The 16,767-nt window shown below is 34.1% G+C and overlaps 1 protein-coding gene across 2 annotated transcripts in view; it reads right to left on the bottom strand.

The window, feature by feature from the left end:
* The window catches only part of LOC112456518 (homeobox protein Hox-B1a-like), an 11,432-nt gene extending 8,460 nt beyond the window's left edge, over positions 1-2,972 (bottom strand). Inside the window, exons 1-2 of one of the 2 annotated variants that reach the window (XM_025019124.1) lie at positions 2,302-2,972; positions 1,869-2,121 (exon numbers count right to left, since the gene is read on the bottom strand). In XM_025019124.1, coding sequence (XP_024874892.1) covers positions 1,869-2,121; positions 2,302-2,823 — 775 coding nt within the window. In that variant the 5' untranslated portion in view covers positions 2,824-2,972. Of the gene's footprint in view, positions 1-1,868 lie in introns of both variants that reach the window. The other variant, XM_025019117.1, reaches the window with a different exon arrangement.
* Positions 2,973-16,767: the final 13,795 nt, after the last annotated feature.

Raw genomic sequence — 16,767 nt, forward strand, 5'->3', positions numbered from 1 at the left:
ATATTAAATTTGTAATAAATTTCTCATAAATATTTATATGCAAAAATTTATCTTTTACTTTTAGAATATTAGATAAATAAATTTTAGACAAATATAGATGTAGAAAGAGAAGACATATTTTAGATTAATATAGTTAAATAAAAGCATACTAGTTTATTATTATACGCCAGTTGTAATTAAAATAAATATTGTAATTATTTAAGTAAAAATGTATTTTGATGCAATTAATTTAAGATGTTCAATTTGTACATAATTCTAAACACATTTTGGAACTATAAATAAGCTTAGGTCCGTTTTCTGTTACTGAACTGCTGTACTAGTTCAGAGTTTATCTTTTTCCTTGTAATATGGAGTAAGAAAGATAAACTCTGAACTAGTGCAGCCAGTTCAGTAACAGAAAACAAACCCCTTGTTAATATTTAATTAATTTATGATAGTATATAGTAGAAAGATATATATATATATTAATATATATATATATTAATTTTGATGATAATTTTTTCTATTATTCGTTCCATGTGTACAATCTTATCTATTATGATAGTCTCTCATAGGTATAAACGAAAGTCAAATTGTAAGGTAAGATATCAGTGCTGATAAGTTTTTGTTACAAATATCTTGGAAAACACACATTATTTATCTCGGAATTCATGTACGGTTCGACTTCATAAATGATGATAAGAGTCTGTTATTATAAACTCATTTGCTATCCTTTTATTACGATTGTATTTACGATAAAAGTGTAATTACGTTTTACGTATTAGTAATAAATTTAAATAAGAGTTTTGAAAACGGTCGGAACGATGTTGTTTAATAAACTTAAATCACATTGAGTTTAACAAATTTAATTTAATTTCCTAGAGTTAAAGACTATATTTATGTAAACTTTATCTGTTAGAGATAAGATAAAAAAAATCAATAAAATATACGACAGTAAATTGCAGACTAATGATATTAAAATCTCATAAGGCTAGTATTATTGGGCGATACGAGTATGATTAATGATTATGGCAAACCGAGATTACGTGCCGCACTTTATTAATTCTCATACATACAAATTGTTTGGAAGTCACTGACTTGGCGATTACGGAATAGCACGTCACATTCTGTCTTTGACAAACTGTCCGCCTTGTTTGTCAATCTTAATTGAAGACTATCTACGTAAAAATGGTTGATCTTCTATCTAATGTTACTTTGCGAACTAATACTTGAATATATTGAATTTATGTAAAGTGTCTTCAACAAGATATGATTGGATCAAATTGTGCTTCCAGGAACTGAGATTGCTTCGTTGGCAATCAGCGAATAAACATTTTCTATGAACTTGCATGAGAGCTTTTCAATGGATAAAAAATAAAGAATTATTTAACTTTAAATATTTTGTGAAAACGCAATATTAATTAGATGTAAAATGCAGCATAAAACGTTCATGATTATGCACATAAAATATAAGGAAGATTTAAATAAATGACAATGTAAATTGCAATAACATGTTTCTGTGAAAGTCACGGAAAAAAATTTATATTAGTAATATAAATTAGAGTAAAAATGTGATTATGATTTCTAATATTTATGACTTGTCGCAGAAATAGTTGTTGAATCAAATTGAATTCCTAAGACGATATAAGTTTATAAAAACGGTATCGCACTATCTAGCAATGACAGCTTCTCAAATAACGGGGCCACGAGAGATAAGACAGCATGATTCTGCATCTTCGTATTCTAAGCTAATCAAGCGATGAACGAGGTTTAACGAATAGCTACCGGATCGCGCCCACAGAATACCTAATTTCACGCTAGTTTGCTCACTGCACATAGGCGTCGACTCGACCGGAAATTTAAACCAAGTGTGGATTGTGACCACTTACCGACTGGCTTGGGTACGTTTCTCTTGACCTGCATCCATTTGTACGTAGGTACTTGTGTTTGTTGTTGCTGCTGCTGCTGCTGTTGTTGCGAATGATGCGCGTGCGAATGCTGCTGTTGGTGATGATGCCCGTGCTGATGGGGATGTTGTAGGTGACTGGACTGTTGCAAAATGTGATAGGTAGCCGTGTCCGAGCTCTCTTCTTTGTAATGTCCCGGCGGGTGCGTGGAGAACTCGCTTTGCTGAATCTGCGTCTGATAATGCAAAGATTCGTCCGAGGAGGATAGCTGATGAAGATAATTCGAGGTCCCGCCGACCGCTATCGGATAATCGGGTTCGTGATGATGATGATGATGATGATGGTGATGATGACTAGAGGATTGATGATGGAGTTGCTGATCGTGTTCCGTTCTTGGATGACTAGTTGGGGGTACCGTGGTTTGATGGAGACTGCTACCACCAGGTGGATGATGGTGATGATGATGGTGATGAGGATCCTCTCGGTAAGCAGCCTGTTGAACGTGGTAACTTTGATGCGGATCCACCGAGGCTACTGCGTGTGGCTGTTGGTTCGAATACGACGAGGACGATGCGTAATCCAGATTGGTGTAGCTCAGGCCATTCTCCGAAGAGATTATTGCCGTGGTGGAGCCGTTCTCGTGGAGAACGGCACCCGTCGGAGAGTAGAAGCCTTGAGGCGGCGTACTGGACGACGTGCCCGAATCGGCGGTTAGGAAACTCTCGGAAGACGATGAAGAATATGGCGCCACTGCAGTCTGGGGGTAGTAATGAGTTGGAGCTACCTCCGGGGAAGGAGGCACAGACACGTGACCGCCGACGGATGAAGGCTGGTGATGGTGATGATGGTGATGATTTCCTTGACCCGAGAACACATAGTTAGGATATGAGTCAGGTTTGCCATAGGTCCCGTACATGCCCATGTCCATCATCATCATCCTCGTAACGGAGAGACGAATCAATTGACCACCCACTGTTTCGGCAACTCCGATGCGTATTGTCCAAGTGGAAACAAGAGAGATGATTACATCATAACTAAAATTGTACACTGTTCTCTTAACTGATCATTTCAACATTACGTATACAAATTTACAATCCTTTGGTTTTATATAAATACCACAAAGGAATAAACATTTAAATTTGTCCCGATAAACAAATTCACGATAAGCACAGAATTAATCAGTACTTGATAAGATTTCGAATAAAAGTCTTAAACGAAACAATAAATGTCCACAAGTTGCACAAAATATAAAATCACAGAAGCAACTATACTTAGTAATATTAAAGTATACAAAGTAATACTTAAAATTTTCAAGTTGTCACAAGTCGTCCACTAATATCACGCAGAAGGTATGTAATACTTTGTAAAATTTTACGGCAAATATTTAATATTTAAATTTGAATTTAATATGCTCTGAAAAGTATTTAAAAGTCCGCCGAGAATAGGTAACGATGCCGATCCGCGGGCACTACGAAACATTAACCGTCGTCCACAAAAATAATCCGTGCGGACACTCGTGCAGTCGATCCGTCCAACATGGGCCGTTGGAGTGGACTGGTGAGGTGGACTAGCGTAGCGGAAAGCTGCACACAGGTGAGACTGACCCGCAGTGGTCTGGCGTGTTTAAGTTTTCCTTCTCTCTCTTGCTTGGGCGTATCACCCAGACGGTAGAGTGGAGGTATTGCGCTGCGTGAGATTAGTTCCAGGGGGTGTCCCCATTATCGGAGGGCGGTACTTAGATGTAGTCACGTGATGACGATAGGGCGGTGCCAACCAATCATGGGCGAGTCTGCGCGCCCCGAGTCCACTGCCTCATGATGGATCACCAGTGTGAATTTTATTTTTCGTTCCTTCTTTTTATCTGGCACGCTGCAGTTGACACTTATCGTCGCGGGTAGGAGTCGGGTATTATATCTCGGTACCCACCTTCTATGCTATCCAGAGGCAAGCAACCTCCGCCCTTCTATCCCTTGGATAGGTTGTTTTGTGCCTTCTGCCTTTTTTTCCTTCTACGCTCTTGACGGGTCTTTCTATGTACTTGCGTGTCTCGCTCGCCTCGAGGTACCAAGGTACCAACATCCTGCGTTTTTATTATAACTTGACGGTTGATAGTTTAATTATAGCTGATCTACTATGTAGTAGATACTACATAATCTATTCAATTTTATTAAATACGTTAAAATGTTGAGATTCGAATTGCTATAAATTGATAACCAAAATTTACAGCCATTTTATTATTTACTAAAAATATATTTTTAGTGAAAAAAATAAAAATTTATACTATAATTGTGAAGTAAATAAAGTAAACAGAATACATCTGCAAATAGCTTTCGTGTAGACTCGTAATGTCTAAAAAAAATGAAGATAGATAATTTAATTTGGTAGCTGTGTCACGCTAATAAATAAGAAAGATATTTCGGTCACAAGCGCGCGACGCACGAAACAATTTGTGACTCTTCAGACTGCTAGGATATTCATCATCCTCACGTCGTCGAAACCCTGACATGACAATACACTACTTCTAAAGATATAACGAAGGACTAGGTCACATTCGACGTCGCATCTATGAAAAAAATGTTAAAAACTCCTTTAAAATTTAAAGGATTTTATTTTATGCGCTTCTCTCTACTTAAAATATCTTATTTTTATTAAAACACTATACATTAAATATAAAAGTTTTATGTCTATTAGACTAAAATTTATTAAATATTAAGTTTATTAAATATAAAATTAAAAATATCTTTAAAACAGTTAAAAAGCAAAAGAACATAATTTAGTAGTAATTTTACAAAACTGTAAAAAATATTTCTGCAAGCAATATTTTTTCTTAAGCTTAAGGCACGTGCATGAAGATTTTGTTTTTTTACCATATTGTTTATAATTTAATATTTTTTATTATTAATTTAGAGCCAAGTTTTCTTAATAAGAATATTAAAACATTAGAATGTTAAATAATTAAAGAATAGATACAAGAGACTTCTTGCAAATTGAACTTGAAGAAGATAGAATACATAAGACAAAATATAGTTTCTAATTAATTTAAAATGAACTTCAACAAAGTTTGAAGTTGAAAGTTAATAATGAAAATATACACTGTTAAATTTATAATGTCAAATAATACTCAATTTGAGTCTTTTTTAACCAGTCCTGTAGTTTGCCACTGTTTCTACTTAATATGTTTTTGAATTTAAATAAAACAATATTAATTTAACTAAACCAATGGAGCTAAAATAATCCTGTTTTGTGATAAAATAATAAATTTCGACACACATAGTAGTTAAAAATAACAAAATGTTATTTAACTCAAGGTATTGGTTTAAATTTTATCCTTTATAATACCTATTTAACAGTGTATAAAGCATCTACTCATACTACTTATAAATGTTAGCAGGTTGTACGTTTTTTAAATGGCATTAAATAGCATTTAAATAATTTAATTTATATGAATAATTTTTTCTTTACTTTTTAAAATTATTAATTGTAAGAAAATATGGTTGTGTGTGCGAAGATGTCTAATAAAATGATCATATTAAACTACACATTTTATTTTATATATTTTATTTATATTTTGTACGTACTGCAGTCATTTTATGCACTGCAATATATTATTAATACTCAAGAATTGATGAGTTTTAAATAATGAACTTTTTAAACATTTCTGTTAAGAATAAGCAGATTCTAAATGAATCAAAGAATCTGTTAACAACATATAATGCAATACAAGCGACCGATTATTACGAATAATATAAGAAAATTTATTATCAAGATTGCTGTTGTTAATAATGACAATATTATGTTAACTGTCGAAGAAACATTGTCCCGATTATTATTTAACGGTCGAATCGTGAACATTTTTGGCAATAAGGGGATCTGAGAAAAGTGACAAGAACTCGCTCGTCCGAAGGACGCGTGACGGCCCATGGGATATCTCCTACCCCATGCGAGAGCGCAGTGACAGGATGACACATTCCACCGTGAGAGTTTTAGAAGCATGGTCCCGTATCAGCAGTTCAGTCAGAAGAGCTTATATCGAGGGCGCCACCTGCGGCCACCCGCGACATCCGTCCTGTTCCGTACATCAGACCGGGGAATCTTCATCTTGATCGAGCCACAGTGACGTTTGATAGTTCTGATTCGTGCTGTCGGCTAATCTTTTTCACTCGAACGCGTAGTTACATACTTAATCTTTATCGCAATGTATGTAATTCGAACTTTTCGTTTTTTTATGCATTATCTCACCTTTGTATAATATAAATTATATTATTAGTATAAATAAATACGGGACTTTTCAGTACCGTTCATTAAATCAACATCCAATGCTTAGATCAAGTTTCTAGGAAATACGTTATATCGTTTAAGTACATATCAATAATTCGCCTCTCTCTTAATAATAAAATTTTAAATTAAAATTTGCAAAAACTAAAGTAAACCTAAGTCAGTGAGTAATAAACTTCCTTATTTAAAAAATCACATAAGTCAGAGGTCTTAGAGCCACAACGATATGTTCGTGTTAATATTAATTTGTATTTAATAGAATTACAACGTTTCGGTCTGTCTTCAGACCGTCTTCAAGTTTAAACAGATAAAAATAAAAATAAAAAATTAAGAAATTAAACGGCGGTTAAATTATAATAATACGCAAAACGTTATTCTTATAGTCTAATATGTAAAACCCTCCGTGTATGTCAGAGATTAATACTGTAATATTATTTCTCATTTAATATTTTTTACATACATTTTCTCATTTAATATTCTTTAGTTATGTAATTTTGTCGTATTGAGATTTTTAGAAAATGAGTTTATCAAAACGTTTAGATCGCACAACCTAATTTAGCGTAAAATTAATAATAATTAGTACTTTGTCTATCAAGGTTTCTGTTGTTATTGAGAAACATGATAGAACCGAGGTATAGTCATTGCACGATTTTCCATCGACAAAGCGCACATACCTAATTTCTCGGGTAAATATTTGGAAAACGTGTCCGTCGGAATTTGCGGGGATTAAAGTGGTAAATTTGAGTTTAGCCTGATCTAATGTTGGATAAATATCAGCACCTTTCTTTCCGAACAACGCGCAAACTTTGCTTGAGGTTCTAATCCCATTAAACAATTATAGCCTACTCAATCGGTCCAGTACCCGTCTTCTCGTGCGGCACCACGCTGAGATTTGACGTGGGATGAGGCACCTGCATTGTCATGCTGAGCTATGGTCGTTTTGTTGCAGTCCTGACTTTTATCTGCAAGCCACAATAAGCTATCGCCTTTTAAAGTGCTTCTTTTTTCTGTTAAAACTCCTCCACTCGCGTGACTTTGTTATTTACTTACAATATAATTTAATTCCTTTATTAGCAGTTTATGCCATATTATCGGAAATTAATATTTTATTCGAAATTATCAAGCAACGACAAAACAATTGAAGTTATAGAATAACTTGAAATCATAAAGCAAGAAATATATTAAACGTTTTATCTGACAATGTTTTATGATAAGAGAGATTAGGCAGCTAATTCAAAAGCTTTTCTTTAATAATGTTTAACAGAGAAAAAGCTAATGAAAATTGAAAAATATCTCTACTTCTGTCTGCTTGTGGAGAAATATTTAGTTTTTGAGAAACTTAGTAAACGTCGACTTCTGTCAACTGCTTGAGATGATATTTGAAGAGTGCCTAACGTTAATTGTCCAGCGCTCCCAGATGTCACGTCTTAAACAGCACGTTTTCGGATATTGGGCGTTGTGTCCATCAAAGAACTAGTCACAACAATTCAGCGGGTGTCTACTGACGAACAGACAGCTGTCTATTGAGAGAATCGCGTGGGATTTCCAGAAGGATTCCGTCTTTATAAAATGATACACCACATTCCACTGAAACGGTGTCACTTCCTGTGAGGAAAACGGGAGTATTGAAACCACCTGAAATAAAAGAAGGGAGAAGATACGAGTTTATAGAAAGAACCCAAATTTCGAACGACTTGCTTTGAAGAATAACTTCAGATTTCTCTTTTTATTAAATTTATTCAATCTATTTATTAATATCAACGTTATATTTACAAAAAAGTAGTAAGACTTAAAGAGGCAGTTATAATTTTATTAACGATTATATTTTAAGAAATTAGCTGTGATCAAGTTCTTAGTTGCTATATATTAACGAGATATTGGAAAACTGTCTTTGTTTAAGTTTTTTCTCTTTATTAATAGAATATTTGTGATTTGTGGCGTCATGAAAATAAATATCTACATCTGTTACACAAGTTTCAAGAAACGTTCGAACGTTTAAGCGAAACGATCCGGAATTGGATCAAACATACAGTACGTGCAACTTTCCTTCAGAATCTACTATCCAATCGATCTTCCGGCCAGAATTTTCCATAATTCTGCTCATTTTCGAAATGGCGCCTGGCTTTTTGTATGCCGCTCGCACGAAATCGTACCAGGGACATGGGAAACCCTGCACAATGGAGTCATCAATCATTCCGTATGAGAGTTACTCGATTGCTGCTCTAACTATGCGCAGCCTTGTCGAGTTAGACATAAATGTGAATGTAATCAAATACATTTACAGATAACATTAAAAATAGTATTTGTAATTGCACGGTTTTTTCTCATTTTGGTCATTTTAGCTTTTTCAGATTTTTAATTAATATTTCCTATAAATTGAAACAAATGTATTCTCACAGTTGTATAGAATCAATATTCTTAAAAAATAATAAATAAAATTTATTATACAAAATGTCAAATAAATAATAATTATATAATATATATCTTATTGTAAAATATTTTTGTTTAAAACATTCTAATGCCATGTAGAGTGTCCAAAAAAAAGGAAAACATTTTATGTGTGTCATTCAAAATTTGAAGTGTATCACACTTGTATCATTTTCAGAACACATGAATATGTGTTATAAATTTTACGACAATGATAGGAAAATGTCGACAGTTAGGTTGGGGGAGCTATTCAGCAGGCACGCAGAATGACTTTGCAATGCTCGATATGCCATTTCATTCAACCTGACTCACAGTTAGTCTGTTCTACGTGTTGATCGTATCGTCGTAAATATTGAATAAATGTAATTAGCTGGTGTTAGAAAGGCTCGTACACACGATCGTATTATTCATTCGAGTGTGAACCTGATGAGTATATGTAACTTCTGTGTCCACGCGGCAGTGCATGAGCAAACATTGGACGCGAGATATAAGCTTATTATCAAAGCTGTTATTAGCTTCTTTTACACCTCTTGTTCAATTAACGATTGATATATCGTGGAAGTTGTAAACAGAATAAAATGATTATATTTATACCTGTGCATAAAGATGTTGTAATAATCATAATATTGGAATAATCTATTATCGCTTTATATTTATTACAAATATCAAATTTGTGAGTAATGTTAGAAACGCAAATAATTAGCGCGTTAATAAATTTACATTAATAATGATATAACAGTTTAAAATATTTACAAAACCATATTACTGCATGCTCGTTGTATATTTCATGAATTTGAGTTACATTTGCCTTCATATTTAACGACACGAAATCGATGAACGTGTATCGTGCAGGGTTGATGTTTGAGGGATTATATTCCGTGCCCTTCCACAGCGAGAAGGTACGGCTTGGATCTGCCCTATGACGCACGAATATCATAGCCGCATGAACGAGAACGTGCATTCGCGGTAATAAAGTTAGCACGGTAATTATGACAGGCTCGTTACCAGCACGTCGCTACGGGATATGAAGTGCTAATGAATGGACGCGTCGAACCAAGGGGTGGCTGGTACGATCGTGTATTTCTGTTTCGTTCGTAAACAAGCTTTAGATATGCATATACCTAGCATATCAGCTCGGTGTTATTTTATGTAAAAATTTATCTAAAAGAATTTACCAAAAAGAAATAAAATTCAAAAGAAATAAATTTTTCATTGTGATATTATAAGTCTCAGAATATAAATTGTTTTGATTAAAAATCTCTTACAAAGTTAAAAAATAAACGTATATTATAACAAACGTTATTATACTACATTAAAATTAATTTCATTATAATATAATAAAGTCGTATTGTATAATCACATTTACAAAACAGTAATAATGTTTAACATTGCTCTTCTATCATTGCGTTAGAATACTAATTATACTCATAAAAACTGCAATTTTTTTCATTTGTATTAATATTTTTTATGCTAAACCTTTTTGTGCTAAGCTAGAATATATAATAGTGACAAAGCTCAATGTTGCATTACAATAATAATAAATGTATTAATGATGAATAATTTCAATTTTATTTAAACTGTTAAACTTCAGTTAAGCTGTCTTAATCTTCGACGTCGAGACAAACGCCAAACGAGACTTGAATTATTTACACAAGATAAGATTATCTGAATTCGAGAAATCTTGTATCTCTTTCCGCATTCCTTATTGTATGCTTTGATACAAAATAAAAGATTATATATCTTACTATATAATCTTTCATTTAAATAAATATTAAAGATTTTTTGAAATAAATTTTTCAGAATAATAGTTTGCACGAGCAGTGTATAGAATAGTAACACAACATACTGCAAGTTATTATAAATTGTATACAAGTTTACGTTTTTGAAAGCAATATTTAAAAAATATAAATAAAGATTAAAATTAATGTAAGAAGAATTTTATTATAAGAAGGAAACATCAACTCTTTGCATATTTTAATACTATAAAATCTTTAACTTCGTAGAGATGACTTGTTTTTTATATAAAACGTTTAAATTTTTATAAGATGTTTGGTTTTATTTTTTATTTACTCTGTTATTTTACTTGTTATTTACACGAAAACAATTTTGCCTCTATTTATATTTTCAGCAACATTACTGTAGATAAGTAAGTGAAACAGCATTTGTTTTATTTTTAGTATAAATCACAATTTTACATATCAAATCCAATACGCACCCTGGTAATTGAAAATAACGAAGAACAATGAAGGAGATGAAGGAAGGAGACTCGACGTAGAGATGAGCACACGGAAAGAGGGGGCGGATAGGATAGGCTTGATTTCCGCGTCATTACGCAGGCACGGCGTTGGCCACGAATTAATTGAATGCAGCGTGTGTTGACAGGTAGGTATATTGGCAGGCAGACACGGAGACTGCAGAAAGAGCGACAGAGACGACAAGGCTGACCGTTTCAGAGCTTGTATCAGATGCGGTCGCGATATCGGGTTCTCGTCCACAGTTCCTCCGAGGCCGTGTACCTGTCATTTTCGGTGACCGTGTCATTCAGTCCCTTCGTCTCCTTCCTCGGATCTCTTTCTCCCTAACTAGCGATAGCTGTCAGCCTCGGGAACGGCCGATACAGAATTTGATTTGGCCGCAACTGGACCAAGAGATAAGGACAGATACCTGCACTTAAGCCATTTAGACTTACTGCAGTAGATTGACCGTCGTATCTAAACAGTTTCCTTACTTTTTACTCGGTAATTAACAATGACATGTCAATAATGATATTAGAAGTATGGGAATATACAAACGTTGAGTTCTTTATAATTAGTAACGAAAAAATTCAAAGTTTGTGTATATTCGTAACTATCTGTTAATATCTATATGCGCGCTATTTTCTGATTCGAATGTAAAACGGTCAACCGATGCGCTGCATAATATTTGATAAAAGAAATCTCTATTTGATTTTTGTTTTCAATGTCAGGAACAACACTGAATCATCGTTTATAAATGACGAGTGCATTGCTCGATAACACTTTAGGCGACAGATAGCGTTTAGTCTACGTTGATGTGATTATCTACAGTGATTAACATTTGTTTACTTTTCCTTATACTTGTTTCATTTTAGTGTATAATAATTACATGATGAACAAAAATATATTGCAATAGAGTACTGAGTAAAGTGTGAGAAAAATGAGAATGGTATAGAAAAGTGTTAAGAATGGTAAAGGCAACGAATCGAAAAGATAGTTGCTTAAACCCATCCCATGTTATTCAGCAATTTGACTTCGGTCCCATTTCAAGATCCTTATCAACTGTTAATTAATTCTTCTCAGAGACGCACGGGAAAGGACGTGCATCTTTTCCCCGAAGATAGCGATCCGGATTTGAAGCTGTCAGTTCGTAATAATCGACAGACTTCTGACGCAATCGCGACACGCTTCGTTGCGGCGAAATCAAAGGATCTCCACGTTTCGCATAGCTCTCCTATTCGAATTTGATTTCTCATCCGGGATGTTATGACTGCATAATTTTTTTATATTTTCGAATCGAATTATTGTTTACTTACGCAAGCGGCAATATTTTTCGATAGCAAAATGTCTCTGGACCGTTGAAAATTCTGATTATGCGCGGTCTCAACCCATATGCCTATATGCCATACTTTCGAACACGGTTTGCCATATCCGGTGGTCCTTCGGGTCCCGATCGCGATGGCCCAGGTACGCGGGAAATCCCAAGGGAGACTCGACGGAAGGTACCTACATGATCCTACACTTTGTGAGACCTCTCTCGTCGTGTCCCCGAGGATTCGTATTCCTAGTCACGCGTTTAATCTCCCAAAAACATGTAACCGACTCGTCGTTTCTTCAGATTGAAGGTTTTCGAACTGTAGGTTTTTGAACTGTAGCTTTTCAAAATGTCTAGAAATCTTTGTTTACATGTGCATACATGTAAACATAACATAAATTATATTCGTAATCCTTATAGTAAATATAGAGGCTTAATTTTTATTTCCATATATTTTACACCCGTCCGATTTCTTGGTAAAATGGAAGAAATAATTGCCACAACCAATTTATACGCGAATATCTTGCGCTGTGTGTCCGCGATAATTGAAATAATTTATTCAAGAATTAATGTGCAATTCCGTGCATAATCCCGGTTAGCTTTTATGAGAAGATATCTCCAAGCAAGTTCGCTCGAATGGATGTCTCGCGCGTTGTGTCGTGTATATGCGTCGAGCTAGTGGAGGTGAATAGATTGTCAATGAGAATTTCCAGTTCAGCCTACGGAGATGTCTGGTCCTTTAGGCCTCAGAATCAGAACAGTATCCTTGGGGACAGATACGTCACCGTGGACAACGCGAATGCGTGCTCCGCTGCTCCGATGCTGCTCCGCTATAGCTATAAATTGGGATCGTACTATGATTCTGTTGAGACAACACTAACACTCTCTCCCAATCTGTCAATGTTGGTTGTTTTGTATACCGTTTGGAAATGTTGGTTTATATTTCTAGCACAATTCTTTTTTGTGATTTTATATATTTTTTGTTCTATAGATATCTTGTGCTTAATTCTGTTGAAAAATATCGCAAGTATTTGCAGAAATTTATATATAGTAAGAGAAAAACTTTAATGGAGAAAGTTGTAAAATGTATTAAATAACAAGGAAGATACCTACTTTGCTTTGGCTATATGTTGTGTTTATTTGATATATATTAGCCACACTTTTAACACAATAATATTATAATTAAATCAGATTATACAGATTACACAAATAATTATGGCAAAGTTACCTAGCGCGACGCAGTTACTTCTTTTTTTCAAAATATTAATTTTCACGAAATTTCTTTTTTTATATATCTGCTGCTTTTCTTTTCATAGTGGTGATCTTCTAATTCGGCTGATTCGGAATTTCTTCGTTCGTTCGCGCTCGCGTTTGTTTCTCTCAGACGGGAAAGTATCGAGAGTCGCATATTCCGCCGTTATGGGATGGGAAAAGAGGAAGAGTGGTGCTCGATCCATCAAAACTGCATGTCAGTAGCCATTAGCACGCTCCCACCGGCGCGCAGCACATCAGAATGCCCCGTATATCTAAAGCCCGCGCGTACGCTTCTGTGAGTAGCGGTACTCGATGCGTACTTTATCCACTTGTTTGAGCTCTTGTCTCACTTTTCCGACGTTGCTTGTTTTCTTTTCGAAATTATTTTCTTAAGTTTTGTCTTCGACGACGACAACTTTTCATAGCAATAAATTTTGCAAAGCACTTGAAGCTTATCTGGCTACTCCAAAAGCTAAAAAACAGCAATATAAATTATAAATAAAACCTGTATGGTATATATATTCTGAGAATTTCTTGAGCGAATATTCTTATAATAGAGCTGTCAACGATATTGATGCCCTTTTTATGAATTCTGGAGATTAATATTAATATAAAATTTTGTTATCCTTTCGATTAACAAATCGCGAGTAGGTTTTATTGTTGTCAATATATATATGCCGCAAATTTATTTATAGTCAGTGAAGTTTCTTATTATCCTGCTACGTTAAGAAACAACCGACGGAATAATTTCCAAATGCCATGGATTTCTTGAGATCGAAGTCAGTTCCGCATTTCCAGCAGCGAGCAATAGCTGCAGCGATCGCACCGACGGTGGTAGCAGCAACAGCAACTGCAGCTTTAACGGGCGGCGACCATCCATCATGAAGGTGTCAGCCTCCCTCTTCGCCCAGAAACAACTAGCTATGACATTCTTCTCGTTGCCATTGCCTCTATTCGCTTTTACCAGTTCGCGCATTCGCATGTCCGTTACTTTCGGCGAGATATTCGCTTTTTTTCATCGAACCCCATCTCTATCCTTTTAGAGAACAAGATATCCGTTCATCGATATAACACCCAATAATATTTTATTCGTAAGTATAATTTTTTCATAATTTTTAAATATAACTTTAAAAAATGGATAAATAAATTAAAAGTTTAAAAAGTAGAAGGCACAGAAATGTCCTGAAATGTTAAAAAATTTAATGCCGAAAGAGTTTATAACATTTATCTTGATATTTAGCTTCTTGATATTTAAATTATAGTAACAGGCGGAAATTTTGAACACATATTCAAAAAATATTTGACTTAAATTTAAATTTTAGAAAACTGCATGTTTGTATTATAGATTTTGAAGAAGGAATGATGGAAATGATTAACTCATAATAGAACAATAACAATGAACAAAAATAGTAGCCGAAAAATTTAGACAATTTGCTATCGTTAAATGGACATGTAATCATGAAAACAATATGGAATGTCACTTCTAGCTGACACATTAGCCCAGTTTCCGGCTAAGGGTAGTAACGTTTTAATTAAAACGACGTCGTCGTCGGTAAATACAGTAAACACGCAGGAGAATCAATCATGCCGCGCTTATGCGTGTCCGTTGATCGTTACGTGATAAAACGCGTGTCCTGTACACGCTGTGGGCTGCCTTCAATGAGACATCTTAATCGGCGCAGCTAAGATCACAAAGATATTCGTGCGAGTTTTATTGGTCGCTCCGCAATAATGCCGTACAACCGAATAGAGATTCTTTGTAATCATGTTACAAACTGGCGCGACCCGAAGACAAGCAATGAAGCCGGCTGGGCTGAATAGAGGAAGGATTTTAGGCGCAAGTTCGGCAAGGCCCGTTGACAACAGACGGCAGTTGTGAAGTTTTCGGGGAACGTGGTTCCGCATAGGGCAACGTACAGTTCTATTTGTTGGATGATTGTACTGCTGCGAAATCAAGTCTGACGAAGATCGATCGGACAGCATTTCAGGCGTCAACACCGGATCGCTGATTCCCCTCCCGTGGCTCTACTAAGGTCGTATCCGCTGCCACTTTCTCGCAGATGCTGCCAATCCCGAGTGAAGTTTCTATTAAGAAGTCCCATTCGACTCCCCCTTCCCCTCCCCCTCAAACGATCGAAGATTCTATAATATTAAGTAACAGAAAACTTTATTGATATATCGTCATTTTGGAAGAGAACAAATTATTTTTTTTCTACCATATAATTTACGTAATAATATATACCTACACAGAAGTAAATATAAGTATTTTTATATATAAATTATAGTTGAAATATGTATATTTTCCAAGCTAAATTATTTACAACAATAACATGTACAATGCGAAATGTTGCATTTCTTTTATTACATACGGCAAGTATCATTTACACTTGACAACTTATTTATATATAAATATGTTAGAACATGTTAGAAAAGAGAAACGCAAAGACATCGTAGTTTTTGTAAGCTAGAGATTCATATTTGTCACATATGCTTGTGCAGAAATATGATTATATCAAAATAAATTAAGAAGCAATAATTATTAAAATATTTATTGTTACTGACATAAAATTTTCAAGTAAAGAATTCAAATGCGGTATTCTAAATAAAATAATATGAATTATAATATATAGTAAGACAATATAATTTAATTAAAATTTTTTGTTTACATGTTTAAATATCTATCTTTAAAGAGGCGTAATACTTACATCATTATTGCACGAATAATTGACACTTCAGTTTGTGTTTGAAATATCAATTTTATAACATAGATAAAGTTTTCTATTTTTTCGTAGAATGATAGTATTTATATTCGACTGGTAATTATGTTAGATTTTATTCATTGTCATTAAATATGGAATGTAATTTACTCATTATAGAAAATAATGTAGACGTATAACTTTGATTTATCTACAATAGTCAACTCGATATTAATTATTTTAGCAATATATGATAAAATGTATCGACAAAGTTAAATTACTATAGAATGTATATGTAGAAAACTACAATCTCTTATAATGAAAGTTGAGAGTGAAGATAAAACATTCAATAATATAATAATTTTTGATATTTATTATTTCTGTTTTTATTTTTACACAGGGAATATTGATTATATGTATCTTATTTTGCATATAATAAACAATCCTAGATACATACAATATTCTATTTTATTTGAATATGATAAAGTAAATCTCTTCTTTATTTGCTTCTGGCATCTGAAAGCAAGTTACTTATACACGGTAAAAAAAATATATACCTACAAATAGTAACGCAGCGAATTGATTGATTTTTAATTCATTGCGAGATCATGGCGAATTATCCGACATGCGATATTATAGAAGGAAAAATTAGTTTGTTTTATGTCACATAGATGTCATAA

The sequence above is a fragment of the Temnothorax curvispinosus genome, unplaced genomic scaffold (genome assembly GCF_003070985.1).
Source record: "Temnothorax curvispinosus isolate PA1 unplaced genomic scaffold, ASM307098v1 QBEX01000632.1, whole genome shotgun sequence".
Classification (NCBI taxonomy): Eukaryota; Metazoa; Arthropoda; class Insecta; order Hymenoptera; family Formicidae; genus Temnothorax; species Temnothorax curvispinosus.